The sequence below is a fragment of the Falco biarmicus genome, chromosome 1, assembly GCF_023638135.1.
Source record: "Falco biarmicus isolate bFalBia1 chromosome 1, bFalBia1.pri, whole genome shotgun sequence".
Classification (NCBI taxonomy): domain Eukaryota; kingdom Metazoa; phylum Chordata; class Aves; order Falconiformes; family Falconidae; genus Falco; species Falco biarmicus.
The window spans coordinates 80,566,558-80,586,442 of NC_079288.1; the positions used below are offsets into that span (position 1 = coordinate 80,566,558).

The window sequence follows — 19,885 nt, forward strand, 5'->3', positions numbered from 1 at the left end:
GGCCTGATCCTGCCAATATGACTTGCAGCCCATGAAAACCAACAGGGCGGCCAGACCTGACGGGTTATTAGGAACTGAACCCCGAGGTGGTATCAGAGAGGAGCTCCAGTGTCCACGTCTGATGGCAACCACCACCAGCTTTGACCTGATCTCATCTCTAAGGATTATGTGCTGGCAAGTTTGTCCGTCCCAGCTAGTGGGGAAACGTGCCTGCCTGCTGTTGCTGCCTTGTTTATAATTAAACTGGGCATGTTTCAATGCAGAACATACAATTTAGCCTTTGACAAAGCTTGGGCACAGTGCTGCCAGCCCCCGCTCTGTAACTGGAATGCATTTAGTGCTTTTCTGCAAAGAAAAAGAGGTTTCCTTTGATCACAAATTAGCCCAGGCTTTCAGGAACTGATGCAGGTGATGGCTTGGTTTTGCCAGGCTGTTTAAAAAATGGGTTGAAAGTACAGCATTCAATTTATCCATCTGGACTGGGGTGGGGTTTGCCCCCCTTCTTTAGATCTGAGGGGGGAACTTCATGTGCTGGGCACCTCTCTGTCCCCTTTGCCCCGATGGAGACCAGGATACTCCCCATATATTAACTGCCCCATAGCAGCTCCTACACTCCACAAAATCTCCTGAAACCAGGAGGGAAGGGCAGGCTGATAAAAAAGCCTTATCTCCCTGCAGGCACCTTGGCACTGGGCAGGAGGGAGCCTTTTCTAAAGCAGCTGTGGGCAGGGAAGGGTGTTAACAGCACCCTGCTCCAGCAGCACCGCCAGGATGCTGGGTCAGAGCACAGCACTGTGTGGCATGAGGGGAAGAAGTCTGTAAAGCCAACAGACTGGCCCCAAGATGACAGCAAGATCATTTTATCAGATCTTTATTTTTAAAAAACAAGCACAAACACATTAAAAAAAAAATCCCTGCAAAGCTGGGCCTGACACAGCTCCACAGAGGCCCAGTACTGGCGCACAAAAGATGCATCCCAAAATGGAAATGCTCCATGCCCCAGTGCTGATGCCGGCATTAATACAATTCAAAGCATTCCCGATTAACCAGAAGTAGTAAATAGACGTGTGCTGGTCCTATTCAGCAAAAAAATAAAACCAAACAAAACTTGTGCTTTCAAACGCTTGCCTGTGCTCCCCTTCGAGGAATGCGGAGCCTTTGCTGTCCACAGAAGAGAAGGTATTTGGCAATTCTAATTACCTAGCCACCCCGGTGTCGCTCCAACTTAATTTTAAAACACTATTTATACGGACTATTTACATGTTCTTTGCCACAGCAAAATGGGAGGTTGTGCTTGTGACACAAGGCACTGTTCGCAGCGGCTCTGCAAACTTCCAAAAGGTAGCACTTTATCCCACGGGGACCACACACAGAGCTCGGAGACTATACTAGATGGCATGTGACACAGCCAGCTATTCAGAGCTTGGTACTGGGCTGTGAAACCAGGGGGAAATTCAAACATGCATAATTCAAACACATTTGGAGAGACGGCGAGAAAATAAAAGAGTTTTATCAACTCGGAGAAGCACGTGTTGCCAGTCCTGAAGAACTGTCTCCAACCATTTCTTCCAACCAATCTGTTATTTCAATCTGTGTAATTATTTCCAGGGTCTCTGGCTTTTATTATCATGTATCTGGCTGAGTTGCAGTTTCGTAGATGCTGTCTGATAAGTGTTTGTTTTTAAAAAACTTCATACGAAAAGAAGGGTGTGTGCAGCAGGACGTGTTGGGGGAATGTCCATGTGCAGGACAACCTCAGTGTGAAACTGCAGGGCCAAAATCTGCTTTCAGCTATAAATGCAGAACCAGAAAACCTCCATTTGGCCCTATATATTTTAATAAAAACCAACACAGAATGCCTTGAATTATTGAAAGAAAGAAAAAAAAAAAGATATTTTAAAAGTCCAATATGATTTTCACTCTGTTCTCTGTGATTTATGTTTACATAGGTTTACATAGGGGAAACGAGACCTGCTGGCTTTGTTCTGGCTGTAATCTGGAAGTTCCCTTTCAAGAAAGCATTTTAGCAAAGTCAAATCTTACTAAGTGACATTTTGCTAAATAAAAAAAAAACCAAAAACTTTCCGGAGCATGGATAATAGCAATGTTCACAGATGTTAGTGGCTGGAACAAGACTATCTTGGCTCTCAGGTGCTGGTAGTTCAGCATCATTTAGTACGTGCACGCTGTAGTGTGATTACTTGGAAAACGAAAGAATGTGTTTTAGTTGGGAACCTTTTATTTTAATAAGCCCCGCAAATACCTCTACTGAAGCTGCAAAAAAGGGTTACTTTTACAATTTTAGGTCAAATGCAATCTGACAGCCCTTTTATTATGCTGCATTTCTCACAGTTGCCTCAGCTCTTATAACTACTTTGCTTATCTGCGCCACTACAGTAGTTGTGTTATCTCTGGCAAACAGAAGAGCCTGGAGCATTGACTTTAGGGCATCTCTGCTGTACCCCCTCCAAAAAGCAGAGTATTCCATTGCACAAGCTTAAAGAAGGACTGCCCTGAGGGTGAGAAGAAGGAGCATGTACCAACCTTCAGCACCGTGACATAGGGCGTCCCATCGGGTCCGTATTTGCTGCCGTTGACTTCCACATGTTTCAGCCACTGGATGTGAGGCTGGGCATCACTGTAGACCTTGCAATGAAACTCCACATTGCTCCCTACCACCACGGTCTGGTTGGCAGGGAGCCCTGCCTGCAGGATTGGTCGGTGGGGTGACCTTTCTGAAAAACAGAAAAAGAGAGGGAAATCCTAATTTCCTTGTCCTTCTTCCAGCAAGGATTCTTCTCTGAACACTTCATCTGCTGGCTTTTCAGCAGGAAGGGTGCAGACTGGGATTGTCCCTCCAGGTGTCCTGGCCACTGCTCTCCCCAGCGCTTCTCAAGCCAAACAGGGAAGAGCCACCTGGGAACGGAGGAGGCCTCTCAGCCCTGCCAGTCCTTCTCTGGCCCCTCTATAGACCAACTAACTAATTTATTGATCACCAATATGAGTCTGAATTGTTGGCCGAAAGGAAGCTTGTTGGTTTTAGGGGACACGTGATCCAGTACTTGGAGAAAGAAACCTGCTTCCCATATCTCTCCATGCACCTGTTCAACATCACCACAGATCAGCTGTTGAGGGAAAACAGTGAAATCTCACCTAAAACGTCAAGCTGGTATGTGTGCCTAATGTTTCCATATTTGTTCTCCACAACACAGGTGTAATTTCCTCGATCTGATGGCACGACACTCTCCATCACCAAGCTCCACTGCTGGTGTCGCAACTGGAAGAAGAGATCAAACCATCAAGCTCATGGTCAAGTACCCTCATCACCAGACCATTCAAATCAGTGAACAACCAGTGAGCTTCCTTCTGCACACTTGGCCAGCATGAATGGAGCCCAGAGTAGTCCTGAAAATCACAAGGACCCATTTCAAGGGTCATTAAAGGCTTAACGTGAAAAGGAATTAAGACCAATGCAGGAACAGTGCAACACAATGTAACATGCTGAGATTGCAACGGGGACTTGTAGATGCTTCCACAATAGTAACAATAATGAAACCAGGTGACAGCTGCATGTGGCACCTCTCATTAGAGTAATGACTTCAGAAGGCACCAGCTAAGGTAACTCCAGTCTGCTGGTCCCCTCTGCCAGACCACTCTGGTACAGAGACTCTGTCAACTCAAAATATTTTACTCCCATCTGCAGATCTTTACCAACTACTACATATAACCCATAAGATGACTATAAACAATAAAAATTGTACTTCTTACCCCATCTGTGAGATATTTTAAAGATGTGTGCTATGGAAGCAACAGGTCATGGCATCTGTCTGAACAGAAATGAATGTCTGTAATACAGTTAGTCCCCTAAATTCCCTGTAAAAAACACAGGAAAACATGCCCAGCCTCAAGTCTGGTCCGTAGGATGCTTGGTCAGCCCTTCTCTTTTGGCACCAAGTATTATACTAGTCGGTTTTCTGGATGTGGCTCATGTCCAGAGTTGTTGGCTGTTCAGTAGCAGAAGGGAAAGCAGAACCCTCATCTCCACCCTGACCTGCTGCCCTGTGATCCCAGCTACAACGTTTGTTTCTAATGAGTATAAAGGAAATAATGGATATAGAAAGCAAATCTTGAATTAATACAGAAAGCAATCAACAGTAACAAAGATGACTTCAGGATGCATACTGTATGAAAGCTCTCTAAATCTCTGGATATTAATTTGATGCCTTCTGCTTCCCAGAGCAAAACATTTAACTTTATTAAACATTTAGAAGGTGACTCCAAGGACACAGAAGCAGGAGATTACAATAACACTGCGCTACAGAATGTCAAGGGCTGATGGAGAAAACAAGGGCGTAATTGCTCCTGGAGGTTTCTTGCTGCAGCAGGTGAACTCAAATATGAAGTTATTTAACCTCTTTTGCTACACATAAATTGCATCCACATGGTTCCCTTTAAGGGGCCAAGTTGCAATTAAAGCCAGAATTTTGCAAAGGGAAGGCTTAAAGTCATAGGACTAGACAGCTTAGTTGCAAGATAAGCAAGCAAAAGTATTTTTAACAAAGCTTTGTAGATCTCTGCATCCCTGAGAAAAGCACTGCCGAGCACCCCTACTTTTCAGAGACTGCTGAATAGAGCATTTCCTTCCATTTCAAGTTATAGGATGCTGTGCCTAAACAGAGATCTCGGTTGTTGCAGATGTCTGGTCAGGTCTGACTGCACCCTCTGCCCACCCAGGACAGCACAGGTGCAGCTGAATGCCAAACCAACATTACACCTTTAAAGCAACATTCCACTTGGTGCATCTCTGTGACAGTGTGGCAATTACAGAGAACAGAGAGCCTGGACCCCAAGTTCACCTGAACATACCAGACTGGCAAGAAGTTTCAGTGCAAATTTGTGGCTCCTCAGTGGCTCATTTCCAAACTAGCTTGTCTCATAGTTGTGTCTCAAGACTTTTAATCCACTTTTCGGCATTGCAAAGTATTTGTGTCTGGAACCCCAGGAGGTACTCAAAGGATATGGGGCTCCAGATAACATGGGCAACTCCCTAGTCTGACCTGTATTATAAAACCAGGTCCAAATTAGGTGTTTTACTTAGGATGCACTTTCAAAGCACTTCTTTTTGTCAGGTTTATGATGGGGACTTTGGACTCTGAACAGAGAGGAAAACCTGGGGGGCACAGACTCACGGGGCAGAACTTGTCTGGAAACTCTTCTAGAAGCAATGAGATTTACTTTTTTTTTCAGGTTGAGAGAGGCATCTAGATTTAAAGGATAATAAAAAGGAACGTTCCCAAGTTAGGATAGTTGCCACACTTGATAAAACACTAGAAACATGAAGTGACTTAGTGCAGGCATTAATCAAGTGAGTGAGATACTGGAAATCCCTCTGGTTTATTTGGTGTTGTCATTCTTGGCTCCTTGTGAAACAAACATTTGCAGACACACTTAGAACCTTAGTCTGTGTTTGCCTGACTGGTATGCAAGTCAGTGCAATGGTCTGGGGAAGGCATAATCCTCTATCTCCCCTCCCCTCAATCTTCCCTTCTAGGGTCATTTAACACACACAGGCTTATGATATTAGAGATTCCAACAAGGATTTAACCATTAATGCTCTTTGGGAAATTTCATAAGATAAGTCATATGAATTTCTTTTCTTTACTAGTTAAGGATGAACTGTAACAACACTAGGTTAGTCTGCACTTCATGTTTTCAGTGCTCGCCCTTCCCTCTTGCAGGCTTTACACCAGGCAATCACAGGAGTTCTAAATGCCATTTGCGAGAGGCAGAAGTGGAATAATGGTCAGCTTGCATGTGCTGACCACAGAGCTTTCACAATCAACATTTAAACTCTTCCACACACTGAAAACAAATGAGAACATTCCCAGCTCACGGATTTCTGGGTTAAGATGAGATCGAGATGAAGCCAGCCAACCAAACTCTGCTGGATCTGGATCTTGCCCTTTCTTTTCAAGCTGCCTAATCCTGTTATGAAGTTAAGTTGTAACAGGGAATTTAAATCTTAAATACATCAGATACTGAGCAGGTTTTCAATCTCTTTTTCTGGTTCAAATTGCAGCTGATATCTACCAGTATATTTATATTGGATGAGATTTACTTTAGACTACTTACATCTAACCACAGCTCAAGAGCAAAAGCAAGCAAATAAGGGAAGGAAAATTACAGACAGAGAAAGATGTCTTTATATCAAGAAAGGGACAAAGAACTACACCTAGACAGATAGAGAGCTTAAACCAATCTTGCTGTAATTGGCCTGACATTGCCTTCAATAGCTCTTTTAAGCATCAGCTTGTTGCTGGAAGGTGCCCCTAGAGAAACAAAGCACAGCGATGCCAAAGATTCACTACCATGTTGCAGAGGATGAAATGTGTCAATTTAAACTCAAGGATAGATTAAAACCACTGGGAAGTGGGTAGGGGAATTGCTTTCAGCTTTAGATTTTATTCTGCAAGCATAATTTAGTACAGCTGATGTCACATAGTTTTGTAAAAAGCCGTTCGAACGGCACACGCAAGCCTGAAAACACTTCATGATGATCCTCACAGCCTGCAATTCGTGAAAGATGCTTGTGCTCTGGGAATGCTACCTGCCGAAAAGGCTGTTTACCCACAGGAGTTACTTCCCCACTTCTTTTTGCTCCTTAACTTTTCACAAGATCCAACCCTGACCGTGTCCTCAGCCTCATCCAGGCTGGAGCAGGGACAGGACTGAGCAGGAAGCTTCAAAGGCTTCACTGAAGCAATCACAAAAGGCTCTTTCAGGAACAGGTCTGAGCTAACAGGAAAGAAACGGCCCAAAACTGTGGGGAGGGAAGGCTTTTCTGAATCCTTCGCTGGTTTCTGGAGCCTGGCATGTTTTGCATGCCTAGCTCCCTTTCAAAACACTACAGATGTGGTAGGCATCAGCACACAGCTATTCAGAGTACTGATGAAGGTGCCTTCCTAAAAATCACCTTCTCTCCTCAGCAGCAGCCCAGGGATACGTCAGGGCTGGCAGAGCACAGGCAAGAACTGCTGCTCGAGTACTTCCTGCTACACTCATTTTGTTATCATCAGCTGCTGCCAGTTCTATTCTCCCCACATAAAACCAGAAAGGGGCCTGACTGCGACTTCACTACGGGAGCTAAGGGACTAAGCAGTAACAACAAAATCAGAGAAGAGCTGACTTTCCTATTCAAATCCTGCCATATTTCATCATATAGCACAGAAACTTCTGGCTAATTAAGCCATTTGAGTGCAGTGGGTTTTTGCATCCCTTAGTTTTATCTACAAACACAAGCCAGAGCATTTTCCAGAACACCTCATGGTAGAAAGGAAGGAGGGAGAAGCAAGCAGCCAAGGAGCAGATGCCATTACTCTGGCTACAAGGAATCCAGTACTTGACCAAGGGTCAGTGATTTATACCACGAGAATGTTAATGACCACCAGCACGACAGCCCAGCTCTTTGGTGAGGTCCTTCCTACACCTTCAAAGGATGACAAGTCAGTTTTCCTTGAAAGCTGGGAGTAGGTATGGCTTGGTCTAACAAGTCTCAATGCACTGGGTTAATCTCCAGAAATCAAGACAGAAGTTTCTGCTCCTGCTTTCTCATCACTGTCCACAATGCAACCATAAACCCAGCCTCATTTTTACCTACTCCCTGACAAACCCAGAGGGAACTGGCCTTCAATCCCAAGGGACAGAAGCTCTTTTTAACACTTCGATGTCCAGCAATTACTATGGCTACAAGAAACACTTGCATTCCCAGAGTCAGGATCGTGCACTTACATGTACTTACATGTTACTCACTGTGAAATACAATTTTCTACAGTTGGTAGAAAACTCCTGACAAAAACAGAGATCCAGACCAAGGCCTTACCTTGATGCCCCCAATCCTATGCTCTCCTTTGAACTCCTTGCCATTTTTCAGCCAGTAGATGGAAGGAGTTGGGTTTCCACCCGCAGGACATCGGAAGCGAACAGTGTTGGCAGCAGGAACTGCCAGCAGCTTCTTCTCCATCTTATCTGGCCGGGTCCAGAAGGGAACACCTAAGAAAGGGAAGACCAAGTTTAACAGGCCCTTTTCTGCTGCTGAGGATATCAGCTGGTGAGCAGATGCATTTGAGGAGGCTTTGGCATGTGCAGAGTGACAGTTAAATTGCTACCTGCTGCACTTAAGATAAATGACGCAGAAACACTTTCCAGCTAAATGACTCTCATAGACATAGACAGGGTGTTTGCATTTTAGGTTTGTGATGAAAGGTTCACGACCAGGTTCTTGTCTCGGTAATGCCAGTATAAATCTGGAATAGCCGCTTTTAAATCAACAGGTAGAGTTATTCCAGATCAGGATGAGAATCTGGCCTCAGCATGTAAAAAGAGACAGATGTACCTTCAGGACAATAGTAGCCAAGAAACACGAACAGCAGAAAGATGTTGGAACTGTAAAAAAAGTTGATGGGCCAGCAAGGGAGCAGAGAAAAAGTGTTAGCTGAGTGCATTGGAAAATGTTGCTTCTCAGTGAGCACAAATGTAGTGCAGCCTCCTTAAGGGAAGGAAAGGAAAAAAAAAAAAAAAAAAAAGCCAGTGTCAAACTGGTTTATCATGTTTATGTTCTTTAAGTACAAGTGATTTTAGTTTTAAAGATTCATGTTACCTTTGAACACGGATAACTTTTAAAACACCAGTGTTAGCATGAGATACTTTTTATAATCTGCCTCAAGTGCAACAATGTTTCTTGGCTGTGTTACAAACATTACATATTAGCTCCAAATTAAGGCGGCAGCAGCAGCAAATTCATACTGAGAAGAAAATTTTTTTGTAAAGCCTCCCAAGCTTTCATTTCTGCTTAAGGCAACACCGCCGAGTTGCATGTGGGGTGCTTCCCTGCCATGCCAGGGGCCACGTCCAAACCCCCAGCTCTGCGCTCCACACCAAAGCCAAAGGGAGACGGGGGCAGACAGCGTTTGGGCTGCAAAATAGCAAAAAGGAGACCGAAGAGCCTAACTGGCATCTCCTCCAGATGGGAAGGAAGCATCCACAGACATGGAGTACCCAAAACCACCAGTTGCAGAGACCCATGTGCTACTGGCCAAGACAAGTGGAAGGTGCTGGTCCTTCAAGAACTGTCCTGGAGAGCACAACGGCCGCCAAAGATGTGGGGAAAACATGCTGCTGGCCACTCCCACAGCAGTGATGAAGATCAGAAACATCACCCAGCATCACAGCCCCAACTCAGTGCTACCCTGAAGCCTCTGCAATCCCCCTCCCCTTCACGACAAGGGTATACAAAGTTTTCCCTCTTGTTGCATCCCTGTGAGATGCACTCGAGCTGCTCCCTTTCTTCAGTGCTCCCTGATGTACTTAGCCTCAACATGTTTGGCTCCATGACACCCATCCCTTTGCAATTCCAGGTAAGTCAGTGATGACTCCACCTTGGTCTAACTCGCCAGTGTCCTCTGTGCAGGCTCCCTGCTGCATTTCAGCTCCAAGGCCTTGCAGGCAAGGTCATATAGCTCAGCCAAGGCAATCCATGCACCCACCCATTTTTTAGTACCTGCTAACACTCTCTACATGGTCCCCTCTCTCCATGGCTACTTGTGAAGCCCATTTGGCCATGAGGAACTGGATGTCAGGAGCTACATCCAGGAGGCCATCCACTGGGCACATCGCTCTCATGTCTCATCGCTTTTCCACCTCTGCAGCCGGGCAGCTAGATATAGGTAGGTGCCTCAGTAATGTGGTCCCAGGGAGAGAAATCAGTACTGAGTGCTTGCATTTGCCCTCAGATTGCCTGGGACAACACACTGTGGTGCCTGTCAGGGTCAGCTCCACGTACTGGAGGGATGTGGTGCTCACCCATGCTGCATAAGCCTCATTTTTTAAACAAAACTGCTTAAGGCCCTTTTCGTGCCAGGATGGCACCAGAGCAGGAGTACAGCTGGCACAAACAGAAGCAAAAGAAGTAATCCCTGCAATTCCCATGTTCCTGCAAAACCCTGGCTACAAATTTTGCTGTGAAACGACAGCACATCCAGGAGCCCTCAAATGCTACGGTAAGGTGAGCTAAAGCAGGACATCATGTAGCCACCTACACTCCAACAGCCGAGCTTAGAAAAATGGTAGAACTGCACAAAAAAGAGGAATATTCCAAAAAATGTTAGAAAAGTGGGTGCAACCCCTAAAGGAAGAGTAGGTCTTGATGATAAAGGAAGATGCTGCTATTGCATGCTTTGGGAAGGGCAGAAACCAAGTAAAGGCTGGGCAAAAGCCCAGGCAGCAGCAGGGGGGTGAATCTGGAGGAGGAGAGCTGGGGTGGTGCTGGGAAGGCTGAAGAGGAGGGAGCTGCAGAAACTATGTTGGGAGACATCTGGTCCTTGGTTTCTGAAGCACTGGCTATTTTCTGGCTGAACGCTTCATTTTGGCAACACACCCTGATTTCCTGGAGACTTTACAGGAGGTTAACAGGGCTACAGGGAAGAGTTCAGGGAAAGGCCAGGCATGGATGGAGAAGTCCCGCTCCACCAATGCTAAGAAAGGCAGCTGAATAACCTGCTGTTTGTTGTTTGATTAACATATCTGCCTACCATAAATCCCATTTCATGGCATTAGTGACACTCACCCGGGCATGAGGGTGTAACTAGATCGCATGGCCGCCCCGCCAGGACCAGGTTCCTCCTTGGGCTGTGCTTTTGCTGGGGTTTCCCCTTTCTACACCAGCTGCCTGTTCTGCAGGTAATGTTTCTCCACGTTTTCTCACTCAAAAGATGAGTTGGAATCTCACAGGAGACCAATCAAACCACTGACTGCAACCTTTGTCACTGAAGCCAAGGGAGATTTTGCCATTGGACATCAGAAAGGAGCAACATGGGACCCACGCAAATTTCCAGCAGGGGATATTCTCCATGTGGAGCAAAAGCAGGATCCGCTCCTCCCTCCTGCAATTAGACATGGCTTCTTCCCCAAGTGCCTTCGCTCTGTTTGGGTGCTATTCCATGGGATTCGGGGCTCTCCAGGGCTGGGCAGCCCTGGATTAACATGCCAAGATTCAAATAACCAGGACATCGCTCTCAAGTCAAACTGCAACTGGAAGAAAGTGTCTACACACTGAAAAAGGTGCCTTTGTTCTCACTCACAGGAGCAGCGAACAAAACATCACTGCTTTCGGTTTGCTGTGCCCCCAGAGTCCTTTCATTACCAGTTTTTAAGGGGGTGAAAATGTTGCTAACTCTTCTTTTCAAGCAAAGCTTGTAAAGCTCCAGAGAGTTTTGGGAATGAGAAAGGAGGAAGGATGAAAGACAGGAAAAATTTCTAGAGCCGCTTGCTCTAAATTAATTACAAGCAATGATTTTGCATGTGCAGGTGTGGAAAAAAAAAAGGACCCGCAAACATTATCATCGGCCCTTTCCCATCATCAAACACTAAGCCCGACAGTCCATTTTGTTCGTCAAAGACACCGGCCACCCATCTGACTGGAATGACCAATTAAAAAAACACCCGAGCGCGATACTTGGAATAATTAATACAGCCCAGCTCTCATTTAGCAATGAGGAGCTGCCACAAAATTCTGCGGCAGACAGAATCAACCCTAATTGTGTAATTTCCCCAGCTGACGCCTCTGAGTACACAGCCAGATTTAATTGGAGATTATAGGGGCTCTTTGAAGGTGCTGGGGCTACGCAGCGGGGGCTCCAAACAAACAGATACAGAGGGGTAGGGAGCACTGGGGCAGAAGAGCAGTGTGTGAAAAGGGAGTTTTGTTTTTGTTTCAGGGCCAGGAAAAACAGCTGTAGAGAACAGAGGTATTGGAAAGCCTCTTTTTGCATAGGTGGACCACGGTTTGTGACAAGGCTGCAACAAATGGGCTGACGTTTTGAGGCTGCTGAAGTTCCCCTTTTTTCTTTTCTGCTGCCCATCCCTAAGGGATGCCCGTTCCTGTATTGCCCTTCGGAGAGAATGCTTAAAGGAGTGAGCAGAGCAAGGCACTCCACGTGGAGGGCCTATCTCTGTGCTCTCCAAGAGGTTTTGCACCAAATATTAATTTCTTCTGGGACATATTTCCTCTTGTTCTCTTGCTTTGGTATTTGCAGCTCCTGTCATTCAACAATTTTGGGTCAAAGCCCCAAAATTAACAAGACTGACTTCAAACTCATGAGTATTGGAATCAGCTCTCCAAGCTCTTCTCTATACATATGAGGGTAAGAAACTCCCTTGAACAACACAATTAAGCCAGAAAATTAACTTATCATCGCTAGGAGCCAGGAGACAAGGGGTTTATTCAGTGTGTGTGTGTGTATATATATATATATACACACACATATATATATATATGCACATACATGCAGTATGGCAACATGCAGTGAGCCAGTCCTGAATAAATACGGTAACTATTGGTTATAGTTTTCTTTTCAATGAAAGCGTATTTATTTCTTCACTCCTCCAACTACTGACCATGGCTATGTCTGATGGCCAAGCAGGGGCTCATACAACTCATTAGTAGGGTATTGTTTTGCCACAGAAAATAGAGGACACAGGTTTTTGGGCTGTCCATAGGACACGGTACTGGTTACACCCACGTGTGCACCTGCCTGGGATGGTCCTGCAGCCCCTGTCCCTGGTGGGATGTCCCAGAAGCAGTGGTGCCAGGGTTAACAACACGGCTCCCCAGACTCAAGAGAAAGTCTGTGAAGGTTAAGGGGAGGGTCTGTCATCAAACCAAGCAACATAAAGCACATCCATGTCATGACACGCCATGAGCTTTCACTGAGCTGGCACGTTAAGCTAATCAACAGTTTTTAAAGCAGAAGAGAATCCAAATTTTTCCAATAAGACCTTTAAGCAAAGCCAGTTGTTACCTTTAGGTCTAAAAAAAGACACAGCCTCAAAGTCAATAAGACCCAGAATACAGGCTATAAATACATGAGGCTAAATGTATGTTTTCCTTTCCAGTGAAGAAAAACGTGTCTTTCTGTACCATAAACCAGCTGATGTTTTGTGATACCTGTTGCTAAGAGATGGGAGTTTACTACAAACCACATAAAAAAATAGTACAGAACGATTAATTGTGCTCATCAGAGCTGCTCTGCAGCAGGAACAAATCCTGACCAAACCTGAGCCTCCACCAGGCTTCAGGAGCCCTGAGCACATCTGCAAAGGTGCCCAATACCTCGCAGGATCCGACCCTTAATTAGAAGCTATCAGAAAACCACTAACTGCTGGTGATGGGTTTCCTGGCACCATAACTCACTGTTACCGTCCACATACTGCACGACACAGTGGTACGAATGTATTACAGTGAGGGACTTGTTCTAAAGAGTCCTGCATGTCCAACACTATGGGCAGGAGAAATTTTCCAGTCATGTTGAACTTCTGCCAATGTACATAGCTGATTGGGAGTTCAAATGCAAGACATTTATTTATTAAAAACACATACACACAGGCAGCTCGCTTTGCAGAAATATAAAGAGCATGATAAAACACAACACTAATGCCTCTGAAACATGCAATGATCCTGATTAGTGCTATTGCACTTAAAGAAAGCACCGAGAGGCTCCATCCTGGGGCTCCCTTCCCCACGCAGAGCAAAAGAAAAAGCCAGCAAAGCCAAAAGGCTTGCTGCCGCTTACAGCATCAGTAAATTTGGCCCTTGGCTAGCGTAAATTTTATGCTCTGGCTCCAATCAAGATGCCAGTAAGGACCAGAATCAAAACAGCTACAAATAAAGCAGGCCAAGGTTTACAGTGGTGTAAATCTGGCATAACATTGATGTAGTAAAAAAAAAAAGGATAAGTGTGTTTGCCTGGATTTACATACAATGAAAATTCATAACTCTAGCTCATCAGGTCTCCCCCAAAAAACACTCAACATTGCTGCTGCCGTAGGATATTACAGCAGCACTATCACTCTGGCAGCTACTTCTGAATTTTTAGATAAACACCATCATGATCACCGACATCAACACAGAGAAAGAGCTGCTCTCCAACCAGCTGAACATCTAGATGAGCTGCTCCACTTCAGAGCTACCTCTCTTTGAAAAAAAAGGCCTCTGCCTCCCAGAAAACCAAATTACCTGTGTCTTCTGACTCATCGTCATCATCTTCATCATCACCAGACGAAGGGGAATCTAGGAGGAGAAGGAGAAAGAGGTGAAGCACAAAAAGGATGGCACACGGGGATACTACGTTGGACAAGGCTGTTGGTGCCACAGTGGGCTCCAGTGAGGGGAGAACATCCATGTGATGGGTCACCCTTCCCTGCAGCTCCACAAGTCTGTCTCTCCCAAGCTACTGGGTCAGGGACAACCGGCCAGGAGCTTTCTGAAATGGGAAAGAGGTGTCACGAGTCTGCCAGTGCTCTGCCACCAGAGACCAGGGTCCAATGCCAAACACTTCTCCCTGCGTGAAGTGCTCTTCTCCTCATAAATACAAAGGCAGTTCCAAAAGGGGAAGTTTCTTTTTGCAGAACAAACTCTCCTCCGCTTCCCCCCCCCCCCCCCCCCCGCCCAGCACTCACCTTGAAGACTTTTTATTTCACCAAGTCTTGAAATGACAGGTCAGCATTTCTAATTCACTTTTCCTGCATTTTTCTTTTAACTCAATAAACCCCAGTCACATCTCCCCTTATTAACTCCTCGCTCAACTACTCAGACCACAGCTTTTAAAAACTTCCCGGTGCAATCAAACCTCTCTCGACCGACATTTTGATGTCTACTCCGTGAACCAGTTCCCTTCGATTATATCCCTCCTACAGAGACACCTCGAGGCGGTAACTGAATACAAGTTAGCAGGTGGGAATTTTCCATCTGTATCTCTCCAAAACATCCTGAACTGTTTCTCTTAATGTGATCTAACATCTCACCTTCTCCAAGCTGTTCACAATGAAGTCTCAGTCTCTCCATTCCCCACCAAATGACTACTGTAAATGTAAATCCCATTATAAAATAGCAGCTTAGTGTTTGATTTAGTTTACATGATTTTGTACAATTCATTGTCTGGAAGATTCAGAATCACTGACTTCATATAATCTCTAGGAATTTCTTTTTTAAATAAAGGCAAAATGCTAACAACCGAGCAGCCTTTATATTCTGAGACAGTGGTAAAAGAACTTGGCTTTCAACTCACAAGGAAACTTTGTGAGTGTTCAAAGTGTGGCCAGGAATGTAAAGCACTACTTTAGATCAAGCCAGGCAGAATCTCCTTCATTTCAAGATGCACTTGAGTTTTCTGCCATTCTCTGACCAGCTCAGTGGAGGTAAAAATGGGGAGGGGAAAAAAAAAAAAGGGGGGGGGGGGGTGAGGGGATAAAAGGAAAAGAAAGATAACAACTACTAAAAGAAAGATAATACTACTTCTCTGCAGAATAATACTACTTCTCTGCAGAATCTGGAAGGACTTTCCAGACATATGCACCATATACAGGAGTGACACAGGAATCATCTCCCTGCTTTAGACTGCAGTGGCACATCGTGCTTTGCGCCTTCTCCCTGGCAAAGTCCCAAGGAAGATTTCAAGCATGTATCTAACTATCCACAGTTGAGGTCCTGCTGGCAGCAGAACTAGGGAAATGCCATGGGGCTTGCTGAAAGTGAAGTGGATGTTTAGGTGTGTTGGCTGAATCAGCAGGTTTGCTCAAGTCCCGGCGAAGGCAGAAACCCAGCCAAATCGCCACCAGCATTGACAGAGAAACCAGCACATTCTCAGCCCTGCAATCTCAGATTTGGTTATCCATATATTAACATGTGATTATAATTTACTTCTGGTTTCCAATGAACCAACTGTGACCAGAGGAGCAGAATCAATTTTTAAACCAATTCAGAAACATTTCCACAAGAGCAAGGGAAGAGTCTTTGCCCTTGCCTGTGTTTCAGATGAGAGATGCAGCTTAGGTTTTAAGAGCAAATATCCCATACTCAGAGCTACTGTCCCATTCAGGTTCCTGAAACATCACCTTTTTCAAAAAGTGACCAAAAATTTGTAAGCTCTTTGTTAATCATTTACTAAAACAATCCTTTACAGAAGCTGATGAGTATTGGCATCAGCAAGAACTGCCAGATGCTATTCTCCAAAGAGCTTTAACTATGAACAGAAAGGGGCTTAAGTTTTTTAGTCAAGTGTTCTGAAGAGCTTAGTTTTGGGTATTTTGAAAGCTCTTTTTGCCAGTACTAGCCTGCAGTCCGTGCTTGTCCGTGCTGCTCAGCCACTAAATCCAAAGGCTGTTCCATGTGTGAAATGGTTGCAGAAATGGAGCTTCTGCCAAGAGGGATGGAGATCAGTTTGGGCATGCAGCCTCTATTTGTGATCCTCTTCAAGTGCTCAGGTTTTAAGAAGACAGTACATTTCTTTTTGTAAACTAGCAACATGCTCAAGCCCACATCTGTCCAGAGAGGCATTTTGAAGAGATCAGACCCTGCTATTAATCAACCTGGTTTTCAACTCCGCAATGCCAGCTCCAGCATGTCCTTGCTCTACCTTCAGTATCAAGCATCTCACTGTGCACAGTCACCACAGAAGAGTTTGTTGCAGACTCAGAACTCATGGCCCCACGTAGGAAAATCCTGATACACTCCTAGAATCTGGAAGCACCTCTCAAAATGTGACTTGCATGTACACCAGCTATTCTGAATACACCTAGCCTAGTTTTGCTTACTTTAGAATACGGATCAGAGCAATTCCAGTCTGTTGATACAGATTTAAAGCAGTTTAATACAGAGGACAACCCCAGCCCTGAACATTAGATACCCACATGAACACCCAACCAGATATCTGAGCTAATGCTGGCGTTACCTTTAAGAAGTGGGAACACAAACCACAAATCTCCAATAATGATTTCATCTCCGCAAGTGCCACACTGAGCAATCAGTACAAATTATGAAGACGTATCTGAGCATAAGAAAGGCGCCACTATTGCCACATAAAGCAGGGCTTCAAAGTTTAAAACAAGTGCTGCTGACAGCTAAAACAGAGATTCCCACATTACTAGCACTTTGGTGGTAATGACAGTGGGCTAATAGAATCAAAGACTCATAATGCTGTCAGAAAGCAGGTTCAGGTTACTCGCTTGTTCTTAAGCCGTTATTAGCTATTATTAGCGAAGAGGAAAAACACAGGGGCTTAAACTTTTTAAAAGCAGAGGATTATCAGCCCTTCCACTATTAAAAACAATTTCTCACTTTACGAACTTTTGGGGCTGGCAGCTGTTTCATTTGAGCATGTAACCAGCTGCCCTCTTCTGCCTCCCTGCTGCCCCTTGAACTCAAAAGCATTTTAATGTCACTTTAAAAAAAAAAAAAAAAGAGTAAAGTTTCTAACAACCTGCAGTTCCTTGGATAGTTGCAATAATCATACCTAGTTAAAGAAAGCCTTTCAAGGGCCAAATACTTCTTTAACCATTTAATTGATATGACCTTGAAGCATTCACAGCGATCTCCAGTAACATTCAATGAAAAGCAGATGTTGGTGAAGAATTGCTGAAACAAGCTTTTATTCTCACGATGGTTTGATTCTCTCACTTACACAAAATCCTATTTCTGGCATGAAAAAGCCCTTTATGGAGTAGATGTGATTTACAATCACAAACATCTCTCTGTTTGCTTTTCAGACAGACCCCCTTACTTTTTGAGGGAACTCAACTTTTGGAGGCAAGGACCTACTGTTCAACGATGCTCGAAAAAGGTCCAATGCACAAGGGCAAAGGAAAGTTTTCAAAATCTTAGATCCAGAAGGGGTAAATTTTTCTAAAAATCCAGGCTTTTAATCTGTGTGATCAGAAGGCTTTCTTCTGTCTGTTCACAGTGATGGGTATCCATCTACCAACGCAGAAACCTGAAATCATGGAGATGATCTTAATGTTACTGGTTAGCTCGCCGGGAGCAACAGTTTTTTCTGGCACTCTCCATTTAGTGATTCAGGCTTGGACAACTTGCAGCTGTTCTGTCCTACTGTCCTAATCATGGAAAAAATATGACCAAGCAAATGACAGCACGTGCTTTGCCAACACAGCACTTGTTTGCAATACACGAATCCCAATAAGTACCTTTGATGAAGCACATATTTGAGATATACAGTTTACAGATAAGCTACTTCTGAAACAAACTGGTGATTTGTGATAACCAGGACAGAAGGAAGAGGATTTATCAGCTACAGCAGGGGAACAGTTTTCAGGAACCTCCAGCTTTTACATGCAATTTTGCCACTGATTTCTCACATAAAGTAGAAAAAGTCACTTAACCTCCCTGAGCCACAGTTCACTCACTCACAGAGGACTTCAAAGGCACATGTAGCATTGCATCTATTTGAGGGTTAGGGGGGATTTGGGGTTTAATCTGACTAGCACTGTTTCTAAGTCTCTCTCAGTATTAACACCAAGCTTTAACATTTGGTATGGACACGCAAGCGTTCTTTGACTCGTTTGTGGTGTCAGTCTAATCACTGCCAGGAGTTACCAGGGAGGTAGAGACCCACCAAGTATGGATGAACACCGCAAAGCACCAGCTATGCTGAACATGTGGAGGAGCAAAAACGGAAAATAAATAAATAATTTTTAAAAACCACCAAAACAGCTGTATTTCTGCATGTACCTGTAACTCTGACTGTAAAGTTTCCCAGGACCTCATTGGAATGCCTTGGCTTGCAACTGTACAGCCCCGAGTCATCATATGACACATTGATTATCTTCAACAGTTTTTGTCCAATATGAGTTCTGTTGGTAGGTACAATCCCGATACCATCTTTAAACCAGAAAACAGACACAGAAGAGCCTTGGGTGTTACAAGAAAGTTCAATGGTATCTCCACTTCCAAACACCAACTCTTCCAGAAAGGCGGTCTCGCTCCTCAAGTATTCTGCAAAGGGAGAAAGAAACGGAAATGAGTAAATAAGACCAGGTGTCAGAGAATGAAAGAGCATTTAAAAAAGAAATTTATATTTGCTCTACTGATACTTCCATGTGCCCAGAGCTCCTCCTTGCCAGAGACGAGGCTTGCCTGCCCCTGGCAGGCAGTAAGGCACAGCCAGCTGTGCACACTGCAGTCAGGTCTCTGGCTGATCTACAAGGACCATGTCCACCCTGTAGTGACCAAAACACGGCCACTCCATCAGGTGCATCATAAGAAACAGCACAGACCACTACATAGGGTCACTGCAACACCCAGCACTGGGGTGTGTGGGGGGTGATCTGGCAGAAATAAGTGTGTGCTTATTCACAGTTTGGTCCCTGGATCTCGGTTTCTTTACTCCTGTGAAACTGTCCACAACCCCTGCCAGACCCTGCAAGAAGGGGATAAAAGGAGCAGAAATGGGAAAACAGAATTTCTCAAGTGACTCTGGGTGGCCCAAAGGCAACCTCTGTGGGCTGAAGGAAACAAGGTGGGAAGGCTGAATGGAAGATGCAAGCTGGAATAGCTAAAATAAATGAACCCACCACTAGCTCCCTGATGGAGTTACACTCTGTGCAACAAAGAAGTGCAGAACCAAAGACTGAGCATGAAAGCTGAAATCCTCGTCTCTTCAGTCTACCAGCTGCAGTAGCTCATTCCACAAATGATGCCAGTGAACACTGCCATGGGCTGGAGAATGTTTTTTACCATAAGATAATGACACAAGGAAAGGTTCAAGCTCAGAAATGTCCCCATGGCGAAATGCGGTGCATGTTCGAAGTGTGGTTCTTGGGCCTGAAGGTTCTCATGTTCCTTCTAGTGACATATAAACTCACTCTTGGCATTAAATGGTTTATTTACCCTTTACACTTCTTTAATAAAGGAGAATTAGAATACAGCTGCCCTCAACCCAGCTAGCTTAACAACAAGACTGCCATTCTCCCCACTTTGTCTATGCTAACCAACGTTTTCACTTGGCATTGCCCCACCTCTACCTTCTGGCTGACACCGGCT

The 19,885-nt window shown here is 44.8% G+C and overlaps 1 protein-coding gene across 4 annotated transcripts in view; it reads right to left on the reverse strand.

Moving 5' to 3' along the window:
* Positions 1–19,885, reverse strand: part of FGFR3 (fibroblast growth factor receptor 3) — a 58,676-nt gene that overhangs the window by 16,776 nt on the left and 22,015 nt on the right. For all 4 annotated transcript variants that reach the window (XM_056354046.1, XM_056354038.1, XM_056354031.1 and 1 more), the window contains exons 3-7: positions 18,575–18,838; positions 14,069–14,122; positions 7,880–8,049; positions 3,154–3,277; positions 2,545–2,735 (exon numbers count right to left, since the gene is read on the reverse strand). In XM_056354046.1, the coding sequence (XP_056210021.1) occupies positions 2,545–2,735; positions 3,154–3,277; positions 7,880–8,049; positions 14,069–14,122; positions 18,575–18,838 (803 nt within the window). The remainder of the gene's footprint in view (positions 1–2,544; positions 2,736–3,153; positions 3,278–7,879; positions 8,050–14,068; positions 14,123–18,574; positions 18,839–19,885) is intronic.